At 41.9% G+C, this 16,340-nt stretch overlaps 1 protein-coding gene across 1 annotated transcript in view; it reads right to left on the bottom strand.

Annotated features, from left to right (window-relative positions):
* Window positions 1–16,340, bottom strand: part of PRKCH (protein kinase C eta) — a 476,631-nt gene that overhangs the window by 179,488 nt on the left and 280,803 nt on the right. Inside the window, exon 9 of the mRNA XM_053697294.1 lies at window positions 9,675–9,848. Within this exon, the coding sequence (XP_053553269.1) occupies window positions 9,675–9,848 (174 nt within the window). The remainder of the gene's footprint in view (window positions 1–9,674; window positions 9,849–16,340) is intronic.

Here is a 16,340-nt window from a genome sequence, read left to right on the forward strand (position 1 = left end):
CTGAGAAATTAAATCCACAACCCCAATTTCTTTCTTTTTTTTTTTAAATCAAACAGGCAAAAAAAAAAAATCAAACTGAGACAGCTGCCTGAAGAACCTTCCTACGAAAGGCTGCTTCAGAAGAACCAAAAACATCAAAATGGTAGAATTTTTTAAAAGTATGCAAAGAAGACCTAGTAGAATGAGCAGTAATCAGTTGCCGCAGGAGACCAAAGAAACAGCAGAAACTTTCTGACCTTTCCTAGGACCAGAAAAATTAATGAACAAATTAGAAGTTTGTCTAAAAGTCTGTAGTAGCATCAATGTAATATTTCAATGCATTCTTGGAATTAAGATACAAAGAAGGAACAAAAATCTTTCTGCTAATTTTGTTAGAAGAAACAACCGTAGGCAAAAATTCAAAAGAAGTCCACAAAACTGCCTTATCCTCATGAAAAATCATTTAAGGAGGATCACAAGAAAGATAACTCAGAAACTCTTCTAGCAGAAGAGATAGCCAAAAGAAATAACACTTTTTAAGGAAGCAGTTTAATATCTACCTTATGCATAGGTTCAAAAGAACAAACCTGCAAAATCCAGGTTAAGATTCCATAGAGGAGAAATTGGCTTGATTACAGGTTTATACGAACCAGAGCCTGAACAAAACCATGCATTTCAAGAAGATTATTAATCTTCCTGTGGAACAAAACTAAAAGAGCAGAAATCTGCCCCTTCAGAGAATTAGCAGAAAGGCCCTTATCCAGACCATCCTGTAAGAACGGCAAAATCCTAGGAATTCTGAAGAATGCCAGGAAAAAACATGATCTATGTACCAAGAAATAAAGACCTTCCAGGCCTTGTGATAGATTGTCCTAGTTCCAGGCTTAGGAATTAAGGTTTCAATCACACAATCAGAGAAACTCCTATGTCTAAGGACCAGATGTTCAATTTCCATGCGATCAATTTGAGAGGCTTGAGATCTGGATGGATAAACAGTCCTTGAGACAGAAGTTCTGACCACAAAGGCAGAGGCCAAGGAGGACAGCTGGACCTTTGAACCAGATCTGTATACAAAATTGTGCAAGGCCAAGCTGGGGCAATCAGGATTACTGAATATTTCTCTAAGCTTATAATGGAAATCACTCTGGGTAAAAATACCAGAGGAGGAAACAGATAAGCAAGCTGAAATGACCAAGGAACTACTAGAGAATACGCTAATTCTGCTTGAGGATACCTGTAGCTGAGAAGTTTGTTTTTAAATGAAAGGCCATCAGATCTATCTCTGGGAGACACCAAAGATCTACAAACTAATTGAACACATTCTAGTGAAGAGACCACTACCCTGGATGTAGAGATTGATGGCTGAGAAAGTCTGCTTCTCAGTTGTTCACCCCTGAGATTCTATTTTCAACAGAGGCGAAGCTTGAAGAGCCCTGAAAATAGCTTCTAAAACATTTATAGGTAACCTTGCCCCCCGAGGATGCCAAACTCCCTGTGTTCTCAGAGACCCCCAAAAGCTCCCCAACCTGGAATACTTGGATCTGTAGTGATCATAAGTCCTGGTAGGACGAGCAGAAAACACCCCTAAATAATAAACTGATGATCCAGCCACCAAATCAGAAACAGACGTATTGGGATTCAAAAATATATTTTGAGACAGCTGAGAAAAGTCTCTGCACCATTGACGAAGCATAGAAAGCTGAAGAGGTCTCATGTGAAAACAAGCAAATGTAATTGCATCTGAAGCTGTAATCATAAGAGCTAGAACTTCCATGCAAAGAGTAACAGAGGGGAAGAAAGACCAATTTTAACCTCTGCTCTATTAGAGAAAGACTCATGGAGATTGAATTGATTTGAAATCCCCACAAAGTTATCTTTGTTTGACGAATCAAAAAACGTTTTGGAATGATGCTCAAGAAACAATCTGTTAATGTGAGATTCTGCTAAAGGAAAAGACGGAGCTTGGACCAAAATGTTGTCCAGGTATGGAAATACTGCAATACCCTGATTTTTGGAGATGTAGCCAGACCAAAATGTAGCGCAACAAACTGAAAATGCTTGTCCAGAAAGGCACCCCTAAGAATCGTGTAATGTTCTTTGTGTATTGAAACATGAAGGTAAGCATCCTTTAAATCTATTGTGGACATAAACTGAACAAGAGGCAGAATAGTCCAAATAGTTTCCATTATGAAAGGTGGAATCCTTAAAGTGAAGGTTAACTTACCTTTCATGCCAATCGAGTATTTTTTGTACACAATCAATTGAAGATTAATTCATCATTTTTTTATTAATCTTATTATTAAACAAGTTATTGGCGCTATAAATAGATTCCTGACGCTTTACAAATTCAACCTGTTTTTTTGTTATTTTTTTCATTCTTGAACACGTTTTTAGTTTGACCAATTGAAAACCTGGCCGTTAGGCGGCCGTCACCCCACGTCATCCGCCTCCTTGGACAGCCCGATTTTCAATTGGACAAGCTAAAAACGTCATTGAGAGTAAAAAACAAACAAAAACAAAAAACTGTAAAGCGCCGATAACTTGGTTGAAAATAAGATTGGTAAAAAATTATGAATTAAACTCCTATTGATTGTGTACAAAAAGTAAAATACTCGATCGGCATGAAGGTAAGTTAACCTTCACTTTAAACTTGTTCAGATTTTTCAGATACAGAACTGGTCTGAAAGTACCTTCCTTTTTGGAACAATGAAGAGATTTGAATAAAATCACATCCCTTGTTCCTGCAAAGGAACTAGAACAAACACTCTGATAGCTTCCAAATCTGAGACAGACTGGAAAAAGCTTAAGCTTTTAAAGGATTCCTTGGAACATTGCACACAAAAAACTTCCCTACCAGAACCTCCGCCGATTTGGTAGTAGGGATAGAATTTTTATCCTGCTTTGACTTGTTGCAGTTAGCACTAGGTCTCCAGACTGCGCCAGAGGTACCTTGCTTCTGAGCAGAGGAGTCAACCTTTTGTTCTTTATTGAGACGAAAGGAACAAAAATCTATTACAAACTTTAGATTTCCCTTTGGACTTTTTGTCCTGAGTGAGCCCCTTTACCTGCAGTACCAGTAGATATAATAGAATCTAAATCAGAAACAAACAACTTCTTTCACTGAAAGAAAAGAGATAATAATCTAGAATTAAACACTGTATAAGCAGACCAGGATTTAAGACATAAGGCCCTACTGGCAAGAACTGCCAAAGACATGCGTTTGACATTAATTTTCATAATATCAAATACAGCATCACAAATAAAAGAGAAGATACATTAGACTTTTATACAAAAAATGACACCTAATAACGACAGAAAGGTGTTCAGGAGTTTCTCGGGTAGATTTAGGGACAGAATCAGACTGCTCTATTATAGCATAAGAGAAAGCAAAACAATAAACACTATAACCCCCTTAAAAAGCTCTTGAGGAATGGAAATCACTTAGTAGCTTTAAAATAAACTTACAGGTATAATGCATGCTAAGCCGACCTGCAAAACAAAGCAGGACACATTAACATTACATTCAAAGAGCAGGTAACGCTGATCATAAAGAGGAAAATGCGCAAAAAACAGCTTAAAAAGAATTTAGAGAGCTAAACCCTGACGTGCGTATAGCCAAGGATGGACGTGCACTAACCTGACGTGCGTATAGCCAAGGATGGACGTGCACTAACCTGACGTGCGTATAGCCAAGGATGGACGTGCACTAACCTGACATGCGTATAGCCAAGGATGGACGTGCACTAACCTGACGTGCGTATAGCCAAGGATGGACGTGCACTAACCTGACATGCGTATAGCCAAGGATGGACGTGCACTAACCTGACGTGCGTATAGCCAAGGATGGACGTGCACTAACCTGACGTGCGTATAGCCAAGGATGGACGTGCACTAATCTGACGTGCGTATAGCCAAGGATGGACGTGCACTAACCTGACATGCGTATAGCCAAGGATGGACGTGCACTAACCCGACGTGCGTAAACCAGTCAAAACGGGAGAGTAACTATAATAAAACTAAAGGGATGTGTGCTAACCCAACGTGCGTAACATTGATGTGCGTCAACCTTTGTGCTTACAACCTAAGCGCACCAAAACAGCCGACACGCAAAACAGCAAGGAGAATAATGTAAAGGATTATGTCCCAGGGCCATATATATATATATATATATATATAACTAAAAAGTGCCCATAACATAGCTTTAGAGTGTCTACACGTTAATAAATACTTACCAACAGACACTCATTTACTAGCAAATAAGCAGCAGACAGCCAAACCAATACTAAAACAAATCCGCAGATATTGAGGAACAGTATATTACTGATCCATAAAGGAAGGCAAAAGACAAGTCCCTGCGACAGATTATGGAAGGTTTATGAAAAATTTCCTATGAGGTGAAAAAAGAATCACAAACCATACTCCACACCTACCTCTGACGAGCACTCTGTGAGGGTAAAACACGGGCCTCAATATAGATTGACAACTCCCTCTATCTGAAGAATCAAATGCACATCTTCATTCTTCAACCACCTCAAGTGGAGGCAAAGTAAAGACTGAGGTATGTGTGAGGTGGGAGGGGTTTTATAGGGCTCTTGGGTTTTGGGAATCTTTGCCTCCTCCTAGTGGTAGTGAAGAGTAATTTCCAGGAGTAATGGAATGCACCACCTGTATAAAATAAATGTACCTATCATCTGCATCACTCACTACAGAGATATACATTACACACACATATTTAACAGTGGAAAAACAACACTCTATTGAGAGTTATGTTCAATGGTGGAAGGGAGGTACAACAATCATGCCACCCCTTCCTCCAGAGAAGTCTATGGCTTCTATTTATCAAGGTCTGGCGGACCTGATCCGACACTGCGGATCAGGTCCGCCAGACCTCGCTGAATACGGCGAGCAAAACGCTTGCCGTATTCAGCATTGCACCAGCAGCTCACAAGAGCTGCTGGTGCAACGCCGCCCCCTGCAGACTCGCGGCCAATTGGCCACCAGCAGGGGAGTGTTAATACACCCGATCGTACTCGATCGGGTTGAGCAGGCGGACAGTTTATGGAGCAGCAGTCTTTGTGACCGCTGCTTCATAACTTGTATTTCTGGTGAGTCTGAAGACTCGCCAGAAACACGGCCCTTCAAGCTCCATACGGAGCTTGTTAAATATGGGCCTAAGTCTCCACAAAAAAAAGTTGTCTCTGAAATGAAGAAACTGTCATCAAACCTGCTCACATGATACAAAAGACTGCTCTAGATCAGCTCCCCTTTTTGTGCAATCATAAGAAAGTCAGCGCTTGTAAAATTATAAGCAAGGTCTCTTTATAACTCTTCATTGATTAGCCAGTGAAAATAAATTCTAGCTACCAATACATAAAACGCATGCGCACACTCCATGCTGCTCTACAGATATAAGTGCTTTATTCTTCTAGATCCCAAAAGTACAGACTTAACCTAATCCCTGACATACATTAACTATTTAAAAGTCTTGGCTGTCTCATTGTGCAATCCAGTAGGCAGACGTTATAAATCGCTACAAATTGGTAACTGGTGTCCTACTCTTTTAAAATATGTGCACACAATGTTTATGTTATAATACTGTATATGTACAGAAATGAATGGAGTCCTTGTTACAAAGATACAAAATACTGAATATAAACACGGTTGTCTATCATCATTAAAAATAAATATTAACCACCAGTGACACTGGGAACATACGGAACTCAAGTAAACTGCCCCACAATACTAGACGCTAACACAGTAGAGAGTCATATAGGGTGGCGGCTAATACGCTTTACATTCCGATGTCGAACACCTGTGTCTGTATACACAGTTTGATGTGACAGACATGTATGTTTATCAGGTTGCTAGGTCCAGTCTGTATACACAATTAGCATGTGACATTATATATGGCCGCTGTCAGCGTATGAGCGCTCACTTGTGTCTATATACACAGTTACATGTGACAGACATGTATGTTTATCAGGTTGCTGGGTCCAGTCTGTATACACAATTAGCATGTGACATTATATGTGGCCACTGTCCGCGTATGAGCGCTCACCTGTGTCTGTATACACAAATAGTTACATGTGACAGACATGTATGTGCATCGGGTTGCTGGGTCCTGTCTGTATACACAATTAGCATGTGACATTATATATCGCCACTATCAGCGTATGAGCGCTCACCTGTGTCTGTATACACAATTAGCATGTGACATTATATATGGGCGCTCACCTGTGTCTGTATACACAAATAGTTACATGTGACAGACATGTATGTGCATCGGGTTGCTGGGTCCTGTCTGTATACACAATTAGCATGTGACATTACATATGGGCGCTCACCTGTGTCTGTATACACAATTAGCATGTGACATTATATATGGGCGCTCACCTGTGTCTGTATACACAAATAGTTACATGTGACAGACATGTATGTGCATCGGGTTGCTGGGTCCTGTCTGTATACACAATTAGCATGTGACATTACATATGGGCGCTCACCTGTGTCTGTATACACAATTAGCACGTGACATTACATATGGGCGCTCACCTGTGTCTGTATACACAATTAGCACGTGACATTACATATGGGCGCTCACCTGTGTCTGTATACACAATTAGCATGTGACATTATATATGGCCGCTGTCAGCGTATGAGCGCTCACCTGTGTCTGTATACACAATTAGCATGTGACATTATATATGGCCGCTGTCAGCGTATGGGCGCTCACCTGTGTCTGTATACACAATTAGCATGTGACATTATATATGGGCGCTCACCTGTGTCTGTAAACACAATTAGCATGTGACATTATATATGGGCGCTCACCTGTGTCTGTATACACAAATAGTTACATGTGACAGACATGTATGTGCATCGGGTTGCTGGGTCCTGTCTGTATACACAATTAGCATGTGACATTACATATGGGCGCTGTCAGCGTATGAGCGCTCACCTGTGTCTGTATACACAATTAGCATGTGACATTATATATGGCCGCTGTCAGCGTATGAGCTCTCACCTGTGTCTGTATACACAATTAGCATGTGACATTACATATGGGCGCTCACCTGTGTCTGTATACACAATTAGCATGTGACATTATATATGGCCGCTGTCAGCGTATGAGCGCTCACCTGTGTCTGTATACACAATTAGCACGTGACATTACATATGGGCGCTCACCTGTGTCTGTATACACAATTAGCATGTGACATTATATATGGCCGCTGTCAGCGTATGAGCGCTCACTTGTGTCTATATACACAGTTACATGTGACAGAAATGTATGTGCATCGGGTTGCTGGGTCCTGTCTGTATACACAATTAGCATGTGACATTATATGTGGCCACTGTCAGCGTATGGCCGCTCACCTGTGTCTGTATACACAATTAGCATGTGACATTATATATGGGCGCTCACCTGTGTCTGTATACACAATTAGCACGTGACATTATATATGAGCGCTCACCTGTGTCTGTATACACAAATAGTTACATGTGACAGACATGTATGTGCATCGGGTTGCTGGGTCCTGTCTGTATACACAATTAGCATGTGACATTACATATGGGCGCTCACCTGTGTCTGTATACACAATTAGCATGTGACATTATATATGGCCGTTGTCAGCGTATGAGCGCTCACCTGTGTCTGTATACACAATTAGCACGTGACATTACATATGGGCGCTCACCTGTGTCTGTATACACAATTAGCATGTGACATTATATATGGCCGCTGTCAGCGTATGAGCTCTCACCTGTGTCTGTATACACAATTAGCACATGACATTACATATGGGCGCTCACCTGTGTCTGTATACACAATTAGCATGTGACATTATATATGGCCGCTGTCAGCGTATGAGCGCTCACCTGTGTCTGTATACACAATTAGAACGTGACATTACATATGGGCGCTCACCTGTGTCTGTATATACAATTAGCATGTGACATTATATATGGCCGCTGTCAGCGTATGAGCGCTCACCTGTGTCTGTATACACAATTAGAACGTGACATTACATATGGGCGCTCACCTGTGTCTGTATATACAATTAGCATGTGACATTATATATGGCCGCTGTCAGCGTATGAGCGCTCACATGTGTCTGTATACACAATTAGCATGTGACATTATATATGGCCGCTGTCAGCGTATGAGCTCTCACCTGTGTCTGTATACACAATTAGCATGTGACATTACATATGGGCGCTCACCTGTGTCTGTATACACAATTAGCATGTGACATTATATATGGCCGCTGTCAGCGTATGGGCGCTCACCTGTGTCTGTATACACAATTAGCATGTGACATTATATATGGGCGCTCACCTGTGTCTGTATACACAATTAGCATGTGACATTATATATGGCCGCTGTCAGTGTATGGGCGCTCACCTGTGTCTGTATACACAATTAGCATGTGACATTATATATGGCCGCTGTCAGCGTATGAGCGCTCACCTGTGTCTGTATACACAATTAGCATGTGACATTATATATGGGCGCTCACCTGTGTCTGTATATACAATTAGCATGTGACATTACATATGGGCGCTCACCTGTGTCTGTATATACAATTAGCATGTGACATTACATATGGGCGCTCACCTTTGTCTGTATATACAATTAGCATGTGACATTATATATGGGCGCTCACCTGTGACTGTATACACAATTAGCATGTGACATTATATATGGCCGCTGTCAGCGTATGAGCGCTCACCTGTGTCTGTATACACAATTAGCATGTGACATTATATATGGCCGCTGTCAGCGTATGAGCGCTCACCTGTGTCTGTATACACAATTAGCATGTGACATTATATATGAGTGCTCACCTGTGTCTGTATACAAAATTAGCACGTGACATTACATATGGGAGCTCACCTGTGTCTGTATACACAATTAGCATGTGACATTATATATGGGCGCTCACCTGTGTCTGTATACACAATTAGCACATTACATATGGGCACTCACCTGTGTCTGTATACACAATTAGCATGTGACATTATATATGGGCGCTCACCTGTGTCTGTATACACAATTAGCACGTGACATTACATATGGGAGCTCACCTGTGTCTGTATACACAATTAGCATGTGACATTATATATGGGCGCTCACCTGTGTCTGTATACACAATTAGCACGTGACATTACATATGGGAGCTCACCTGTGTCTGTATACACAATTAGCATGTGACATTATATATGGGCGCTCACCTGTGTCTGTATACACAATTAGCACGTGACATTACATATGGGCGCTCACCTGTGTCTGTATACACAATTAGCATGTGACATTATATATGGCCGCTGTCAGCGTATGAGTGCTCACCTGTGTCTGTATACACAATTAGCACGTGACATTACATATGGGCGCTCACCTGTGTCTGTATACACAATTAGCACGTGACATTATATATGGGCGCTCACCTGTGTCTGTATACACAATTAGCACGTGACATTACATATGGGCGCTCACCTGTGTCTGTATACACAATTAGCATGTGACATTATATATGGGCGCTCACCTGTGTCTGTATACACAATTAGCACGTGACATTACATATGGGCGCTCACCTGTGTCTGTATACACAATTAGCACGTGACATTACATATGGGCGCTCACCTGTGTCTGTATACACAATTAGCACGTGACATTATATATGGGCTCTCACCTGTGTCTGGAAGCAACAGAACAGCTGGGTGAGGAAGGGGTGTTTGGAAGCCATAGAGAGGATACGTTTCTCCGTCATTGTACATTCCACATCATCATCCTGTAAGATGACGTCCTTTTTCAGAACTTTCACTGCGTACAGAATGTCAGACTCCTTGGCTTTGGCGAGCAGGACCTGCAGGAGCCGAGCACAGAGGTGAGCAGCAGAAAATCTCACTAACAAATGCAACGTTATCACAATTCTTATTATTAATAATGCAGCTCTCTGCGGAGGGGAGGAACAGGGAGCACTCAGCACTGAACCTTTTAATGCAAATACAAATCAAATTGTGATATTTTAACCTTCTTGTAGATTTGAACCTTGTTTTTTTAAATGATTTTTATTGTGCACATTAGACACTTTTTTCTGCAGACTTGAAATAAAAACTGTAATATATAATTTAGATTTCTTTTTTTACTGTGAACTTTAATACATTGTTTAAAATAATTTAAATGGCCATTTAATTGTGATTTTTAAAGGGATACAAAATCCCAAATGTTTCTTTACTGATTCAGATAGAGCATGAAATTTTAAGAAACTTTCAAATTAACTTCTATTATCAATTTGTCTTTGTTCTCTTGCTATCTTTATTTAAAAAACAGGAATGCAAAGCTTCAAAGCCAGCCCATTTTTGGTTTAGAACCAGGGTTACATTTGATTATTGGTTGCCTAAATGTAGTCACCAATAAGCAAGCACTATCCAGGGTGCTGAACCTAAAATGGGCCGGCTCCTTAGCTTACATTCCTGCTAATATCCCCCCCCCCCGAGATATTAGTTAACAAGTTTTATTGAGTCTAGGCCATTTTCTTGCAGACACTGTTATTAGTGGAAATAGGGGATGTTTTAAAATATGCAAAGTAAACAGCATGAAGCAAGAGCCGGCTCTCCTGTGATATAAACGCACAATACCCGGCCAGACACATGCAGATATATGTCACCAACCTTGTGTGTCTGCTGGTGCACATGAGCTACACATGCAGATATATGTAACTAACCTTGTGTGTCTGCTGGTGCACATGAGCGACACATGCAGATATATGTAACTAACCTTGTGTGTCTGCTGGTGCACATGAGCGACACATGCAGATATATGTAACTAACCTTGTGTGTCTGCTGGTGCACATGAGCTACACATGCAGATATATGTAACTAACCTTGTGTGTCTGCTGGTGCACATGAGCTACACATGCAGATATATGTAACTAACCTTCTGCATCTGCTGGTGCACATGAGCTACACATGCAGATATATATAACTAACCTTGTGTGTCTGCTGGTGCACATGAGCTACACATGCAGATATATGTAACTAACCTTGTGTGTCTGCTGGTGTACATGAGCTACACATGCAGATATATGTAACTAACCTTGTGCGTCTGCTGGTGTACATGAGCTATACATGCAGATATATGTAACTAACCTTGTGCGTCTGCTGGTGTACATGAGCGACACATGCAGATATATGTAACTAACCTTGTGTGTCTGCTGGTGCACATGAGCTACACATGCAGATATATGTAACTAACCTTGTGTGTCTGCTGGTGTACATGAGCTATACATGCAGATATATGTAACTAACCTTGTGTGTCTGCTGGTGCACATGAGCTACACATGCAGATATATATAACTAACCTTGTGTGTCTGCTGGTGTACATGAGCTACACATGCAGATATATGTAACTAACCTTGTGTGTCTGCTGGTGCACATGAGCTACACATGCAGATATATGTAACTAACCTTGTGTGTCTGCTGGTGCACATGAGCTACACATGCAGATATATGTAACTAACCTTGTGTGTCTGCTGGTGCACATGAGCTACACATGCAGATATATGTAACTAACCTTGTGTGTCTGCTGGTGCACATGAGCTACACATGCAGATATATGTAACTAACCCTGTGCGTCTGCTGGTGCACATGAGCTACACATGCAGATATATATAACTAACCTTGTGTGTCTGCTGGTGTACATGAGCTACACATGCAGATATATGTAACTAACCTTGTGTGTCTGCTGGTGTACATGAGCTACACATGCAGATATATGTAACTAACCTTGTGTGTCTGCTGGTGCACATGAGCTACACATGCAGATATATGTAACTAACCTTGTGTGTCTGCTGGTGTACATGAGCTACACATGCAGATATATGTAACTAACCTTGTGTGTCTGCTGGTGCACATGAGCTACACATGCAGATATATGTAACTAACCTTGTGCGTCTGCTGGTGTACATGAGCTATACATGCAGATATATGTAACTAACCTTGTGTGTCTGCTGGTGCACATGAGCGACACATGCAGATATATGTAACTAACCTTGTGTGTCTGCTGGTGCACGTGAGCTACACATGCAGATATATGTAACCAACCATGTGCGTCTGCTGGTGCACATGAGCTACACATGCAGATATATGTAACTAACCTTGTGCGTCTGCTGGTGCACATGAGCTACACATGCAGATATATGTAACTAACCTTGTGTGTCTGCTGGTGTACATGAGCTACACATGCAGATATATGTAACTAACCTTGTGTGTCTGCTGGTGCACATGAGCGACACATGCAGATATATGTAACTAACCTTGTGCGTCTGCTGGTGCACATGAGCTACACGTGCAGATATATGTAACTAACCTTGTGTGTCTGCTGGTGCACATGAGCTACAAATGCAGATATATGTAACTAACCTTGTGCGTCTGCTGGTGCACGTGAGCTACACATGCAGATATATGTAACCAACGATGTGCGTCTGCTGGTGTACATGAGCGACACATGCAGATATATGTAACTAACCTTGTGTGTCTGCTGGTGCACATGAGCTACACATGCAGATATATGTAACTAACCTTGTGTGTCTGCTGGTGCACATGAGCGACACATGCAGATATATGTAACTAACCTTGTGTGTCTGCTGGTGCACGTGAGCTACACATGCAGATATATGTAACTAACCTTGTGTGTCTGCTGGTGTACATGAGCTACACATGCAGATATATGTCACTAACCTTGTGTGTCTGCTGGTGCACATGAGCTACACATGCAGATATATGTAACTAACCTTGTGCGTCTGCTGGTGCACATGAGCTACACATGCAGATATATGTAACTAACCTTGTGCGTCTGCTGGTGCACATGAGCTACACATGCAGATATATGTAACTAACCTTGTGTGTCTGCTGGTGCACATGAGCTACACATGCAGATATATGTAACTAACCTCGTGTGTCTGCTGGTGCACATGAGCTACACATGCAGATATATGTAACTAACCTTGTGTGTCTGCTGGTGCACATGAGCTACACATGCAGATATATGTCACTAACCTTGTGTGTCTGCTGGTGCACATGAGCTACACATGCAGATATATGTCACTAACCTTGTGTGTCTGCTGGTGCACATGAGCTACACATGCAGATATATGTAACTAACCTTGTGTGTCTGCTGGTGCACATGAGCTACACATGCAGATATATGTAACTAACCTTGTGCGTCTGCTGGTGCACATGAGCTACACGTGCAGATATATGTAACTAACCTTGTGTGTCTGCTGGTGCACATGAGCTACACATGCAGATATATGTAACTAACCTTGTGTGTCTGCTGGTGCACATGAGCTACACATGCAGATATATGTAACTAACCTTGTGTGTCTGCTGGTGCACATGAGCGACACATGCAGATATATGTAACTAACCTTGTGCGTCTGCTGGTGCACATGAGCTACACATGCAGATATATGTAACTAACCTTGTGTGTCTGCTGGTGTACATGAGCTACACATGCAGATATATGTAACTAACCTTGTGTGTCTGCTGGTGCACATGAGCTACACATGCAGATATATGTAACTAACCTTGTGCGTCTGCTGGTGCACATGAGCTACACATGCAGATATATGTAACTAACCTTGTGCGTCTGCTGGTGTACATGAGCTACACATGCAGATATATGTAACTAACCTTGTGCGTCTGCTGGTGCACATGAGCTACACATGCAGATATATGTAACTAACCTTGTGCGTCTGCTGGTGCACATGAGCTACACATGCAGATATATGTAACTAACCTTGTGTGTCTGCTGGTGTACATGAGCTACACATGCAGATATATGTAACTAACCTTGTGGGTCTGCTGGTGCACATGAGCTACACATGCAGATATATGTAACTAACCTTGTGCGTCTGCTGGTGCACATGAGCTACACATGCAGATATATGTAACTAACCTTGTGCGTCTGCTGGTGCACATGAGCTACACATGCAGATATATGTAACTAACCTTGTGTGTCTGCTGGTGCACATGAGCTACACGTGCAGATATATGTAACTAACCTTGTGTGTCTGCTGGTGCACGTGAGCTACACATACAGATATATGTAACTAACCTTGTGTGTCTGCTGGTGCACATGAGCTATACATGCAGATATATGTAACTAACCTTGTGTGTCTGCTGGTGTACATGAGCTACACATGCAGATATATGTCACTAACCTTGTGTGTCTGCTGGTGCACATGAGCGACACATGCAGATATATGTAACTAACCTTGTGTGTCTGCTTGTGCACATGAGCGACACATGCAGATATATGTAACTAACCTTGTGTGTCTGCTGGTGCACGTGAGCTACACATGCAGATATATGTAACCAACCATGTGCGTCTGCTGGTGCACATGAGCTACACATGCAGATATATGTAACTAACCTTGTGTGTCTGCTGGTGCACATGAGCTACACATGCAGATATATGTAACTAACCTTGTGTGTCTGCTGGTGCACGTGAGCTACACATGCAGATATATGTCACTAACCTTGTGTGTCTGCTGGTGCACATGAGCTACACGTGCAGATATATGTAACTAACCTTGTGTGTCTGCTGGTGCACATGAGCTACACATGCAGATATATGTAACTAACCTTGTGTGTCTGCTGGTGCACATGAGCTACACATGCAGATATATGTAACTAACCTTGTGTGTCTGCTGGTGCACATGAGCTATACATGCAGATATATGTAACTAACCTTGTGTGTCTGCTGGTGCACATGAGCTACACATGCAGATATATGTAACTAACCTTGTGCGTCTGCTGGTGCACATGAGCTACACATGCAGATATATGTCACTAACCTTGTGTGTCTGCTGGTGCACATGAGCTACACATGCAGATATATGTCACTAACCTTGTGTGTCTGCTGGTGCACATGAGCTACACATGCAGATATATGTAACTAACCTTGTGCGTCTGCTGGTGCACATGAGCTACACATGCAGATATATGTAACTAACCTTGTGTGTCTGCTGGTGTACATGAGCTACACATGCAGATATATGTAACTAACCTTGTGTGTCTGCTGGTGCACATGAGCTACACATGCAGATATATGTAACTAACCTTGTGCGTCTGCTGGTGCACATGAGCTACAAATGCAGATATATGTAACTAACCTTGTGTGTCTGCTGGTGCACATGAGCTACACATGCAGATATATGTAACTAACCTTGTGTGTCTGCTGGTGCACATGAGCTACACATGCAGATATATGTAACTAACCTTGTGTGTCTGCTGGTGCACATGAGCTACACATGCAGATATATGTAACTAACCTTGTGCGTCTGCTGGTGCACATGAGCTACACATGCAGATATATGTAACTAACCTTGTGTGTCTGCTGGTGCACATGAGCTACAACATGCAGATATATGTAACTAACCTTGTGTGTCTGCTGGTGCACATGAGCTACACATGCAGATATATGTAACTAACCTTGTGCGTCTGCTGGTGCACATGAGCTACACATGCAGATATATGTAACTAACCTTGTGTGTCTGCTGGTGCACATGAGCTACACATGCAGATATATGTAACTAACCTTGTGTGTCTGCTGGTGTACATGAGCTACACATGCAGATATATGTAACTAACCTTGTGCGTCTGCTGGTGCACATGAGCTACACATGCAGATATATGTTACTAACCTTGTGTGTCTGCTGGTGCACATGAGCTACACATGCAGATATATGTAACTAACCTTGTGCGTCTGCTGGTGCACATGAGCTACACATGCAGATATATGTAACTAACCTTGTGCGTCTGCTGGTGCACATGAGCTACACATGCAGATATATGTAACTAACCTTGTGTGTCTGCTGGTGTACATGAGCTATACATGCAGATATATGTAACTAACCTTGTGTGTCTGCTGGTGCACATGAGCTATACATGCAGATATATGTAACTAACCTTGTGTGTCTGCTGGTGTACATGAGCTATACATGCAGATATATGTAACTAACCTTGTGCGTCTGCTGGTGTACATGAGCTATACATGCAGATATATGTAACTAACCTTGTGTGTCTGCTGGTGCACATGAGCTACACATGCAGATATATGTAACTAACCTTGTGCGTCTGCTGGTGCACATGAGCTACACATGCAGATATATGTTACTAACCTTGTGCGTCTGCTGGTGCACATGAGCTACAAATGCAGATATATGTAACTAACCTTGTGCGTCTGCTGGTGCACATGAGCTACACATGCAGATATATGTAACTAACCTTGTGCGTCTGCTGGTGCACATGAGCTACACATGCAGATATATGTAACTAACCTTGTGCGTCTG

This window comes from Bombina bombina, chromosome 1, assembly GCF_027579735.1.
Source record: "Bombina bombina isolate aBomBom1 chromosome 1, aBomBom1.pri, whole genome shotgun sequence".
NCBI lineage: Eukaryota > Metazoa > Chordata > Amphibia > Anura > Bombinatoridae > Bombina > Bombina bombina.